Genomic DNA, 13,850 nt, shown 5'->3' with positions numbered 1-13,850 from the left:
ATCTATCTATCTATCTATCTATCTATCTATCTATCTATCTATCTATCTATCTATCTATCTATCTATCTATCTATCTATCTATCTATCTAAGTACAGTATCTATCTATCTATCTACCTACCTACCTACCTACCTTTCTATTATTTAATGATTTAATATCTTTTTAGTTATTTATTTATTTATGTAGTTTTTTTTTAGAAGTTTTCCATTACTTTATCTAGGCACAGGAAGCACCAAGATAAAGCTTTAGGACTCTATTTTTGGAGGAGTTAAGACAATTAAATATTTACTTTGGGAGGGGGAAACTGTAATATGGTGCTGCCAAAAATGATGCATTTGGTCACTCAGTTTTGATAGGTTATCCTGATGACGTGGTGCGGAGCTGCAGGCTAAACCATGTATGTGACCTGCAAATTCTTTCATTAAGCATTATATGTGAACCATACCACCGTGGCTTCTGGTATAACCTATGTTTTAAACAAACTATGGTTTAGCACAGTGTGGGAACTCGGATACTCAGTACAAATTGGTCTGATAATTACTGATTTATCCAATAAATAAATAAATAAATAAATAAATAAATAAAAATAATAATAATAATAATAATAATAATAATAATAATAATAATAATAATAATAATAATAATAATAAGTTGGAAGGGACTTGGAGGTCATCTAGTCCAACCCTATACCATTCTAGACAAGTGGCTGTCCAGTCTCTTCTTAGTTTATTAGACCGAATAAAAGATAGGATGGGTACCTTGTTTGGCCGGTTGGATCAACGTAAGTGGTTTGGTCCAGCTTCACCCATTTTCTTTGAGTAATGGTCTGAAAAGAAAAGGAAAAAAACCCCTCAATTAAAACCTGATTTAAATCACCAATGTGTGGCTAACAACAACTCAGTTGGAAGGCAACAAACTCCAGAGAGATCCAACTGTGTAACCTATAATAATTTTTAACATGCTCTAATAAACAGATAAAACATCAAATATATTACTGGGGAGGAATAATGTTAACTAAATGTGAATTAAATCGAATGCGGGTTTTTTTGCCTTGACCGTACCCTGCTCGAATAATGATAGCCCAAAGGCCTTGACTTTCAAAAATGATGCATCCTTATCCAAGACAAGAAAAATGACACGTCCGTGAATGTACTGTTTGATGTTGATTTCTTTATGGTTGATATTGTTATAAAAGATTTATGTTCTTGTTTCTTAATGAAAAATTAATAAAAAAAATTTATTTAAAAAAAAAAAAAAAGAAAAATGGCGAGGCTCCTATCCGAAGGACAACACACAAATCATGAAATGAAGAAAAAAAATCTGGGAGTTGAAGTCCACAAGTCATAAAAGGGCCATGTTTGAAGACCCCTGCACTAAACCTATCAAGGATCAGAAATTGGCTGAGGCACAATTACAAATATTGTCCTTTAAGTTAGAGCAGGTTTATCCTGGCACCCAAAAGTTTTTAATTATCTGCTGTGAGGTAAACGACACAACAACAAAAAAGCCCGAAAGATCACAATGTAAGGAAGATTTGTTACTGAGGGGAAAAAACCACACAGTGTTTTATGGCACTTTATAACAGTTAGAAGGGACCTTGGAGGTCTTCTAGTCTAACCCCCTGCTCAGGCAGGAAACCCTATACCATTTCAGACAAATGGCTGTCCAGTTTCTTCTTAAAAACTTCCAGTGTTGGAGCATTCACCGCTTCTGGAGGCAGGTTGTTCCACTGGTTAATTGTTCTAACTGTCAGGAAATTTCTCCTTAGTTCTAGGTTGCTTCTCTCCTGGATTAGTTTCCATCCATTGCTTACACAACTCTTCTTCTATATTCAAATTTGATTATGAGCATTGTGGAGAAAGAGCAAACTAAATAAACAAAATATTATCCTTTATTAGCACTTTCCCATATTCCTTACAAGCCAATAGACACTTGATTACTAATATCCAAAACTCGCCTAATGTTAGTATATATAACGTCTTCAATGCGAGCCAAGCCATGGATTGAAAAGGATCTTTATGCTTGCTTACAAAGTAGGTCATATATTCAATAAGTGTTACTCTCTAATTGCTTTCATCAATGTTCAGTCATTTCTACCAAGGCCACACAAATTTCCTTTCATTAGGACTTCCGCAAGGGAGCCCACCCGTCTCGTAACCTCCAGACTGTGCCTTACAAAGTCATCTTCTGAGGTCCCAAACTCACATTCTAACAAAAAGTACGCAGCTGAATGTAGAGAAATATTTTTGCTGCATCACTGAAAGGGCCAATTTCATGGTGGGGAAACAGAGGCAGTCCTTGACTTACAAGCTCATTTAGTGACAATTCAAAATTAGAACAGCTCTGAAAAAAGCGACCGTTTTTCACACGACCGTCGCAGCATCCCTCCATGGTCACGTGATCAAAATTCGGACGCTTGGCAACTTGTTCGTGTTTACGACGGTCGCAGTGTCCCGGGGTCACATCATCCCCTTTTGCGATCTTCTGACGAGCAAAGCCAGCTTCACTTAACAACCGTGAGACTAACTTAACATCTGCAGTGATTCACTTAACAACTGTGGTTGTAAAATGGGGCAAAACTCCCTTAACAAATATTTCACTGAGCAACAGAAATTCTGGGCTCAATTGCGGTTGTTCTCTGTAACACATTTGCAAAAAAAAAAAAAAAAAACAAAGAAATAAAATGACTTGTGCTCTTGAACCTAACATTGATCACAGTTAAGTTGCCCTGGAGTAAAATGATGCCAGTTAAACCCCACATACCTCTTCTTTGATGATGGTTTCTTGGGCAGACTTTTGAGCTTCAACAGATGCTTCTTTTTCCATTTTCAGGAATGTTGGTTGCTTCTTCTCAGGACAAAGTTCACTTTTCTACAAACCAACCAGAATCAATATTTGTCCTTCAGCATCACGTCTGGCCATTCATCCTTTTCATGCTCAGTTGACAAACCGTCTCTTCAGCAAATATTAACAAATATTAACAAACTGTAGCCTTAAGTCAAGTAAGGAATATGCTGGTTGGATGGATAGGGGGAAAACCGTCAGCCAGTTTGACCCAATCCTGTCATTATCCTAAAAGAAGTTGATCGATACGAGCAAATATTTTGCTAAAGTCAGAAATCAGAGCAAAAGAACTTTGACCTGCATAATTCACATGCAAAATTAGAAGTTGGGATTGCAGTTGGTTTGATGAGTTAATGAATTTCAACACCGTTTGAGCCATTGAAAAGAGAAACTTCCCATTCTGTTTTTTTTTTTAATGTAGAAGTTAACAGTTGCAAGATGTAATTTTAAAAAGAGGGTTTCTGTCATTGGTCATGAAAATCTTAATTTACCTAACATTCAAATGTGCACTTGTTGTTAAATTAGGGATGACGACCTTTTTATGGATTGGACAACAGTTTTTAAATTATTTTCAAAAAAGAAAATTTCACATGTGGTACTTTAATAACATGGAAGAGGATGGAATATAAACAGGGGTTGTATATAATGAAGAATGGGAGCAATTTAATATGTTAATGGCTGATCAGATTGCAACTAACTTGCGATATATGAAACATAACACATTTTGTAATGCAAACAAACCTGGTAGGTGGTTAGCCTACCAATTACGAAAGAAGCAGAAGTCAAGAGTTATAGAGAAAATAGATCATAAAGGTAAAGTGACATATAAACAAGATCTGATTAAAAGGAGTTTTTTGGATTTCTATTCAAAGTTATATGCCTCTGAGAATATACAACTTTCAGAAATAGATAATTATTTACAGCAGGCACATTTTCCTAGATTATCAAATAATCAAAGGGAAGAGATGAATTGTTTAATTACTTCTGAAGAAATTATTGGGGCAATCAAGCAATTAAAGGTTGGCAAGGCTCCCGGTACAGATGGATTAACTGCAATTTATTATAAGATGTTATCTGATGAAATGATAGAACCATTAAAGGAACTATTTAATAGTATTTTGTTGGGTGCAGAGGTACCTCCATCTTGGAGAAGGGCTTTTATATCGCTGATTCCAAAGGAGGGTCAGGATTTGATTCAGCCAAAGAATTACAGACCTATATCTTTATTGAATACAGATTACAAGATTTTTTCAAAAATATTGGCAAATAGATTAATGCAAGTGTTGAGGCAATTGATTCATAGTGATCAATCTGGATTTATAACTGGAAGATATATGAAGTATAATGTGAGACAAATTGTTAACTTAATTGAGTATTTGGATAAGAATAATCAAATCCCTGCGGCTTTTATATTTTTGGATGCTGAGAAAGCATTTGACCAATTAGACTGGGGTTTTTTATTGCGAGTTATAGAGAAAATGAATTTTGGGGAACATTTTTTGTCTGCTCTTAAGGCTATTTATCAACAACAATCAGCACAGGTTATAGTTAACGGGGGGGGGGGGTTTAACAGAGGCATTTAAAATTGAAAAAGGAACAAGGCACTATCTCCATTGTTATTTGTTTTAACAATGGAGATTTTATTAATCAAAATTCATGCGTCACCTATAATAAAGGGGATAAGTGTGAATAAGAATGATTATAGGTTAAGAGCTTTTGCTGATGACTTGGTGTTGACATTAACTCAGCCAACAGATTTGGTAATTGACTTGGTTGAAATTATTGCACAATATGGGAAAGTTTCTGGTTTTAAGGTAAATAGTAATAAGACTAAAATATTACCAAAAAATATGTCTATGAAGGATAAAGATATCTTAGTTAAGTTGACAGGTTTTGAAATAGTGAAAAAGATAAAATATTTGGGAGTTTATATCACAGCTTCTAATGTTAAGTTGTATAAAAATAATTATGAGACATTATGGGTAAATGTGCAAAAGGATTTAAATGATTGGAAAAAACTACAATTATCTCTGCTGGGGAGAATCTCAGCAGTAAAAATGAATATTCTTCCAAAATTTCTTTTTTTGTTTCAAATGATACCTATTTTGAAAAAAGATGCTAATTTGGAGGACTGGCAAAAGGGGATTAATAAGTTTATATGGACAGGCAAGAAGCCAAGAGTTAAGTTTAAGATTATACAAGATGTACAGGAAAGAGGGGGACTTAAGGCGCCAAATTTAAAATTGTATTATGATGCGGTGGCTTTAACATTGATTAGTGATTGGCTTAATTTAACAAATAGAAATATACTTTCCCTTCAGGGATGGGATTTATTATTTGGTTGGCATGCATATTTAATTTACAATAAGAAAGTAGACCACGTTTTTAAAGCTCATATTTTAAGAAATGCTCTATTACGAGTTTGGAAGAAATATTATTATAGATTAAATTACAAAATTCCCATTTGGGCGATTCCAGGACAGGCGATAGAGGGGGTATCTAGAGGAGTTAACTTGGATAAAATTTCTTATAAGGAATTACTTAATTTGGTAGGACAAGATTGGCAAATTAAATCTTTAGTGGATTTGAAACAAGAAAATATTGTATATTCTTGGTTTTATTACAATCAATTGTTAATGAGGTGGAGCTTGGATCAAAAAGTTGGTATTACTTTGCAGGATGTAAATTTGATTAAACAGATTAAAGATCAATCTCGAGCCCACATAAAGAGAATTTATAATGTTTTGATAGAATTGGATTCGGAAACAGAATTGGTTAAAGATTGTATGATAAAATGGGCTCAAAATACCCAAGAATCGATTTCATTGGATACATGGGAGATAATTTGGGTGAGAAATGTAAAATTTACCCAAGCCCAAAACTTAAGAGAAAATTTTTATAAAATGTTTTATAGGTGGCATTTGGATCCTCAAAAATTGTCCTGCATGTATCCTAATCTACAACCCAAGTGTTGGAGGTGTGGAAATTTAGATGCAACATATTTTCATGTTTGGTGGACATGTAAGGGAAATAAAAGCATTTTGGATTAAAATTTGGTGGAATATTCAAAATATTTTTAAGAAAAAGATAAAGTTTACACCGCAGATATTTTTGTTAGGTATTATGGAAGATTTGGATGTTAAAAAAACAAATTTGATGTTGAATCTTACAACAGCTGCAAGATTATTGGTAGCTCAATATTGGAAAACGGATCGTTTGCCTACTATAGAAGAATGGTCGCTTAAAGTGTCAAATTTAGCAGAAATGGCCAAGATTTCCGCTTATGTGAAGGACTATTCACAAGAAAGATATATTTCGGTTTGGAGAAGATGGATAGATTATATTCAGAATATATATGGGACTAAAAAGTTCCATTTGGTTTTTGAGTAAATTTTAGAGTATCATTATTGTTAATATTTTATAATAGTCTATTTTTTGGTTATTTTTAATTGCTATACGGTATTATTATTTGTTTATTATTGTGTTTAACTTTAATTACTTAAATTTATGTAAAAAATGGAGTTAAAGTGTTTTATAGATTTGGTAACTTAATAGTTGGTTAATGTTATTTAGATTATGATTATTATTTGTTAACCCTGTATATAGCTCTGGGAAGTGGGGGGAGGGGGGTTTTGGGGAGGGAGGGGGATTATATTGTAATCTTTATAAAACTTTTAATAATAAAAAAAAAAAGAATGGCTGCAGGACTTGGGTTTGGCTAGTCTAAAGAAAAGAAGAAATAAGGTGACATGATAGCAGTGTTCCACTAACTGAGGGGCTGCCACAAAGAAGAAGGGGTCAAACTATTCTCCAAAGCACCAGAGGGCAGGACAAGAAACAATGGTTGGAAACTGATCAAAGAGAGAAGCAACCTGGAATTAAGGAGAAGGTTCCTAGCAGTGAGGACAATTAACCAGTGGAACAGCTTGCTTCCAGAAATTGTGGATGCTCCATCACTGGAGGTTTTTAAAGAAGAGACTGGATAGTCACTTGTCTGAGATGGTATAGGTCAGGGGTAGGCAACCTTGGCTCTTTTATGACTCGGGGACTTCAACTCCCAGAATTCCTGAGCCAGCATGGCTCAGCTTGGAAATCTCTCCCTTTCCCCTCAGCATGGCTGGCTTAGGAATTCTGGGAGTTGAAGTCCACGAGTCATAAAAGAGCCAAGGTTGCCTACCCCTGGTATAGGTTCTCCTGCTTGAGCGGGGTGGGGGTGGGCTGGACTAGACCTCCAAGGTCCCTTCCAGCTCTATTCTATTCTATTCTATTCTATTCTATTCTATTCTATTCTATTCTATTCTATTCGTCTTATTATTATTATGTATCATATATTATGTCTATTTTAGGACTTCCCCAATTGTTCTTACATGTTTTCCTTCAGAATGTCAGGAAATTAGGCCATATTTTTTTATGAGCAATCAGGGAAAGCTAGTACAGATAGCCGACTTATAACTGTTCATTGAGTGACTGACTGTTCAAAGTTACAACGGCCCTGAAAAAGGTGACTTCTGACCATTTTTCACACTTACGACCGTTGCAGCCATCCCCATGGTCACTTGATTGAAATTCACACGCTTGGCAACTGACTCATATTTATGACAGTTTGCCGTGTCCCGGGGTCACGTGATCCCCTTTTGCGACCTTCTGACAAGCAAAGTCAATGGGGAAGCCAGATTCACTTAACAACCGGGTTACTAACTTATCAACGGCAGTGATTCACTTAACAACTGCGGCAAGAAAGGTTGTAAAACGGGGCAAAACTCACTTTACAAATGCCTCATTTAGACATAGAAATTTGGGGCTCAATTAAGGTTGTAAATCGAGGACTACCTGTATTAAATAAGAGGGTTTGGATCAAGGTTAATCGAGGTTAATCAGAAATATCAGCTCTGCATAACATCGATTGGAACTCTAGACAGGCTAAAGGTAACTAACTACCTAAGGTCTTCAGAGGACAGTCTGCTCTCTTGAACAACAGTTGAGAGTGCAATAACCTTCCATTAGGACAAAGTCCTGCAAAGTTTTTCCAACCAAAAGTAATCTCGGAATGCTCCAGATTTAGTTAGTGAAAACTATCCCACCATTCATATCAATTTTACAAGTTTGTTAGAACGTTTTGAGTTCAGCAGGGCCGTCCATATCCTTGGTTTTAATTTTTTTGCGTAGCCATTGTTTATTGGAAGCGATGACCCCCCTTAGCACACATTAAATGCTGCAAAGCAATCTTTTCTGACGAACGATGACACAGCTAGGGTGACCATATTTTCTTGCAAAACACAAAGAACGCAGCTGAATAACAGGGCAAACCTGAAAGAGGTTTGTAAGGATAGGAAGGGAAAAAAATGTAGGTGATTAGGTCCACAACTTTGCAGAAGAAAATTCGAGAGCAAATCTGAGAAAAACTTTGCAAAAGGACGTAGTCTAATAAAAATGTCTAGAAAGCATAAGAAGCTATAAAGTTCTAAGAAGCAAGTATTAAAAAGGACTATACATTAAATGATAACACTCGTAAAAGTTAAATGGACAAAACAAAGGATAAAACTCACTTTTTGAAAAATAAATCTATTGGTCCTTGAAAGGGCAGCTTTCTGAAATAAAGGACTGTCCTTTTTAATCAATCAATCAATGATATATGGTCAGTTTAACCTTTAATGGCAATCTTTGGCAAGGACAAATGTTAGAAATAAATTACAGGTTTAAATTAAGCATCAGGATAGTTTATCACTTCTGGTAGACAATACAATGGTACTTTCTACAAGTGGAAAATTTGGAAGTCCTGCTGATTGTAGAAGCTTTGATTTGAACCAAATTAGCCACCCATCACTTCAACTGAAATCAATGGGATATGTTAGGTAAGAATACCTGATAACAACATTTCATAGGTTATAATTAGTATCTAATTTAATTAAATAATAAAAGAGCAATTTCCTAATGCTTCGTATGAAGCATAAACTGCAAATTATTTTAGATAACTTGTTCAGAGCAATTAGTTTTTAAGGGAAAGATGCCAATTATCTCTATTTCTTGTTTTTAAAATCTTTTTTAAAGCCACCAAGCTGTAAACTGTCAGTGGGTGTTCATCTGACTTTTTTAATGGAATTTTTAAAAATAGTTCTTTGCTTAAGCTTGTCAGTGAAAAAGAAGCACTCTTTCCTTTTACACAGTATTGTTTAAAATTTCTAATTTTTTAAGTCTATATTATTAATTCATGGATTAATGCATGGATTAATTACATTTGCATGATTAATGTCTCAAGCAAGGGCAAAAGAAAAGGCAAGCTCTCCCCATATTTTCCTTTCTTTTGTTCCTGTTCCTTTAATACTATAAAGAAAAAAAAACTTTAAAAGGTTTAAAAACTTTTGGCAAAGAAATTGGATGTTAAAAAGTTTAAAACAGAGAAAGTGAAGCATTATTGGGGAAGTAAAAGTGTTTTTTATCCAACTGGAATTAAATTAGATCAATGAACATTGATGGTGGGAATGTTATTTTGTTAATTGGTAGGAATGTTATTTTGTTAATTGGTAGGAATGTTATTTTGTTAATTATTAAAGAGTGAGGATAATTGGTAGATTTTGCAAAATAGAAGATAAAAGGAAAATGAGTCAGACTGTAACTACCCAGTGCCATTAGAAATCCATGTTTCTCAAGCTCAGTAACTTTAAGTGGACTTCAAGTCCCAGAATTCCCCGGCCAATTGGCTGGGGAATTCTGGGAGTTGAAAATAATCCACTTATTTTAAAGTTGCTGAGCTTGAATAATATGGGTTAGAGTAGACTCTGCACTTTGCAACCCACTCTAACAATATGCACGCAGTGCAAGTCAGGAGCTCAGCACAAGCACTCTGCACATGCTCGATTTCTCTCTGCTCCCGCATCAGCCCAACAGCTGCCACCTCCTCTTGCGATACTCGCGAGTTGGCGGCAGGAGGACGCCTCTAACCGTCTCTGCTCGCCGTTTTCCCGGGCAGGAGTCTAAGAGTCTCTCCGGTCCGTTCCGGTCCGTTCCCCTCCGCTGATTGGCTGAAAGTAGCAGGAAGCTCGCCGAACCCTCGCGCGCCCGACTCGCCAGCGATGGGAGAGACCGTCCGATGGGAGAGCCCTATAGGTGACCGATTCTGTCACGCATGCGCATAGCGAGCGACTTTGGACGGCTGCCGCACTTTCATTCGCTTGGAAGCGCGAGGCTCCTAGAGATAGGAAAATTAGAGTCGTCCTCATGTCTCCTTGAGGTTATTTGTTGTAATTATCATTTCGGTTTTTAACTTAAATAAGATATGTGTCCAGATCTAGTTGAATTAAAGCTTAAAATAATATTCTTGTTCTGTTTCAAAACAGAAACAAAGCACTCAGGGTTAAATAAACCTGACGTTTCGCTTGTAAGGTTCTGTTGACTTATCTCTACATGACTAACCGAGATCCTCCTACAGAGTACTTTTTTTTATCACAGATTGGTTAATAAAAATGCCTGTCACTTACCAGCTCCAAACAAAGCTAGCCTTTCGGCTTTCCTTGGAGGGCAGTGCTAACCACGCAAGGCTTTTCATTAGTCGAAGAACAATCCGTTAGCCAATAAGAAGAAGAAGGCGTCAAGTCCCGCCTGCTGCGCTCGTTGATTGGTCAGCTCGTCCAGGAGCAGCCTGGACGATGGTGTAGCAGGTAAAATAAGCGAGCAGGAAGAGCAGACCCGGGTGCGGGGCTGGGGAAGCTGCTGGAAGTGTGTGAATGCATAGGGATACACGTGTATTCCTACGTACACGTGTCTGGGTTATAGAGCTTTGTTGCTGTTGGGTGCTGGGGGTGTGTTAGGTTTGCCAATTATATGTGAATAAGCAGCTGATGTTGACTATATATGTATATAAATAGAGAGAATTCTTTATTGTCCAGGCATGATTGGACACACACAAGCAATTTACACACACACACACACACACAATTATCAAATTGTGTGTGTATATATATATATATGTTTGTATGTGTGTATAATTTCAGAGAGTTCTCGGTGCCTTAGCTTGCTTGCTTATGTATTTTATTATTAAATTTATTTGCCACCCATCTTGTTTCGATGTGATTCAGAGCCGCTACATTTAATATTGTGCGATATAAATCCACCAGCCAATTTCTTTTGGCAGGTCTGAAAATTGTTTGAGACTGATGTGAAGGATTCCTATTAAAATGGCAAAAAAAATATTGCTCATTAATAGCTGTTGTTCTCTTTCCTCGTTTTTCCCTTTTTGTCTTCCTGTGGAATTTGGGGGCTGTGCATCAGTTATGGATGAGAAAAAACAACAACAATTAAGTGACATCTGTATGTTCAAAGTTGACCTAAGCAGCAGATCATATCAGATGTTTAAGGAAACATCTTTCAGGAAAAAAGACCACTTTGAAATTGAGCTATTCTGACCTCCATTTAGCCACCAAGAAAGTCCTTAGTTATGTTTCTCTCAGGTGTTTAATAGTATAATTCCAAAGATGAGCTGAGGCTTTGAAGAATCTCCAGTTAAGATATCACCTCAGGAGTCAAAGGTTGATGAGCTTTCTAAGGCAGGAAAAACTAGACATAGAAAAACTAGATATAACTGATTAATAATTTGTTTGCAGAACTAGGAAGTCTTCTGTTCAATCTGTGGGTTTTATACCAACTTATACTCAGTCTGTGGGACAACATGATGATCTGAATGAAGAAGCATTGATCCTTTTGAACTCTGATATTGGAGTAGGTCCCTGAGAAAACCATGGATAGCCAACCCCCCCCCCCTCCCCAAACAAATGGCTCATAGAACACATTAAATCAGAGTTCTGACTTAAGGCAGAAATAACTTGGCTCAAATTATTATATTTTGGACCTATTGTGTGAAGACCTAATTTTTTGAGAAGTCCATAATTCTGGGATGAATGGAGAGGAGGAGGAGGAGGGGGGGGGAGGAGGAGGAGGAGGAGAAGGAGAAGGAGAAGGAGAAGGAGAAGGAGAAGAAGAAGAAGAAGAAGAAGAAGAAGAAGAAGAAGAAGAAGAAGAAGAAGAAGAAGAAGAAGAAGAAGAAGAAGAAGAAGAAGAAGAAGAAGAAGAAGAAGAAGAAGAAGAAGAAGAAGAAGAAGAAGAAGAAGAAGAAGAAGAAGAAGTAGTAGTAGTAGTAGTAGTAGTAGTAGTTGTTGTTAGATAGTTGTTAGGTGGATGGCTTTGACATAGTGGCAGGGATTGAAAGACAGGTCCAATCCCTGGGATTGAGACAAGTCATTTTGTGACTGTAGAACAAGGGTGGGCAACTATGGCCCCTCTATGACCTGTGGACTTCAACTCCCAGAATTCCCCAGCTGGAATCTTAAGCCTACATTGCCAGAATTCCTGACACTCAAAAGGGGAAATATACACTTTTTAGATACACATGTTCAAAACTGAAAGCTGAGGATATTTCTCTGGTTAGGGAAATCAAATCTCAGCTACTCTGTCTCTTTGGTCTTCTTAAAATATATCCTTCCCATAGATAACCTGCAGTACAGAGTAAAATATTTAGTATTTAGTAAAAATGTTAAAGAAACAAAGTAATCCCTATTCAGTCCTTCTGCCTTTAATGAATGGGGTAAAATGGTTGTCTGCACTCGTCTTCAAATGTTAAGTTGCGTTGTTTTCTTTCATGCAGAACTGCCAGTCGTATTTTGAATGTAAAGATGAAGAAAGAACAGATACTCAATTGTCAGTTCTCTTCCTGGTATCCTCGTTTCAAGAGGCAGACGATCCGCAGGTACCCGAGACGAATTTCCACCTTGAATTAGATAGAAAGCTTGTCCCAAAGGTGCTTTTTCAGGAGGCAACTGGACTCTCTTGTTTTTCTTTGAAGACGTTTCGCTTCTCATCCCAGAAGCTTCTTCAGCTCTGACTGCCTGGTGGGGAATGGAAGGAGTTGAGCTGAAGTCAGAGCTGACGAAGCTTCTGGGATGAGAAGCGAAACGTCTTCAAGGAAAAACAAAGGAAATCCAGTTGCCTCTTGAAAAAGCACCTTTGGGACAACCATGACCTGGATGACTGAGAATCCCCATAGACACATTTTGACAGAGGCCTATTTCTATAGAATTCTCTGCTGAAACACCTTATGGGAATTCCTTAGAGATTTCTAATAGTTTGTATATGAGGTTTCTGTATACAATAGAGAATCCGCCAGTCTTTAGGGACAGACTAGAGGCCTTGTTTGTTATTTTGCTTAAAACAACACAAAGAAGTGAAGCCTTCTCATAACGAAGCAGGATTAACCCCCTAATGCAGGTAGTCCTCGATTTACGGCCATAATGGAGCATATCCAAGACAGTCGTCGGTCACGACCGTCTTTTCGCGCAGCAGTCGTTAAGCGAATGCTGCAGCCGTTAACGAGAATATCATAGTTTTAAGGAAATTAAGGGCTTGTTACCGGTGTGCTTTTGCTGAAAACTGAAAGTAACTGCCAATTTAGGGCAAAATTTTCATAAAATGCAGTCATGTGACCACAGGCCATTGCAAATGGCTGTAAATGTGGCCTGGTTGCCAAGCAACCAAAATTCATTGGAACTTTGAATCTGGGTCGTAATTGGCTCCCTGGTCAGTCTGTCATAATTTGAACAGTTGCTAAGCAAGCAGTCATAAGTCAAGGACTACCTGTATGTTGTGTGAGTCTTTTTAAGAAAAGAAATGCTGATGTTTTTTTTAAAAACAGAGTGAGAAACTGGTCTTAACGATAACAGAATAACAAAATAACAGAGTTGGAAGGGACCTTGGAAGTCTTCTAGTCCAACCCCCTTTTTGTAGTGTTTTACATTTCGAACACCTTTATTATTTTTTCCTCTCACATTTTCAATTTTTTTTTTAGGGGGGATTGGCATGAGAATTTGTTACCAGTATCAACGTAGTTAATACAAGTAGTTTTCAATTTACAACCGCCATTGAGCCCAAAATTTCTGTTCTACTAAGTGTGTTTTGCCCCATTTTATGACCTTTCTTGCCACAGTTGTTAAGTGAATCACTGCAATTTATAAGTTAGAACCT

General features: G+C 36.9%; 2 protein-coding genes across 2 annotated transcripts in view; one reads left to right on the top strand and one right to left on the bottom strand.

Moving 5' to 3' along the window:
• NUDT5 (nudix hydrolase 5) overlaps positions 1 to 9,940 on the bottom strand; it is a 33,554-nt gene extending 23,614 nt beyond the window's left edge. The window contains exons 1-3 of the mRNA XM_015826552.2: positions 9,783 to 9,940; positions 2,763 to 2,870; positions 758 to 825 (exon numbers count right to left, since the gene is read on the bottom strand). Coding sequence (XP_015682038.1) covers positions 758 to 825; positions 2,763 to 2,825 — 131 coding nt within the window. The 5' untranslated portion in view covers positions 2,826 to 2,870; positions 9,783 to 9,940. The remainder of the gene's footprint in view (positions 1 to 757; positions 826 to 2,762; positions 2,871 to 9,782) is intronic.
• A 536-nt stretch (positions 9,941 to 10,476) lies between these two features.
• CDC123 (cell division cycle 123) overlaps positions 10,477 to 13,850 on the top strand; it is a 29,676-nt gene continuing 26,302 nt past the window's right edge. Inside the window, exons 1-2 of the mRNA XM_015826554.1 lie at positions 10,477 to 10,498; positions 12,478 to 12,579. Of these exons, the coding sequence (XP_015682040.1) occupies positions 12,506 to 12,579 (74 nt within the window). The 5' untranslated portion in view covers positions 10,477 to 10,498; positions 12,478 to 12,505. The remainder of the gene's footprint in view (positions 10,499 to 12,477; positions 12,580 to 13,850) is intronic.

This window comes from Protobothrops mucrosquamatus, unplaced genomic scaffold (genome assembly GCF_001527695.2).
Source record: "Protobothrops mucrosquamatus isolate PMUCROS unplaced genomic scaffold, P.Mucros_1.0 scaffold3178, whole genome shotgun sequence".
Classification (NCBI taxonomy): Eukaryota; Metazoa; Chordata; class Lepidosauria; order Squamata; family Viperidae; genus Protobothrops; species Protobothrops mucrosquamatus.
This window is presented reverse-complemented; position numbering and strand designations above follow the sequence as displayed.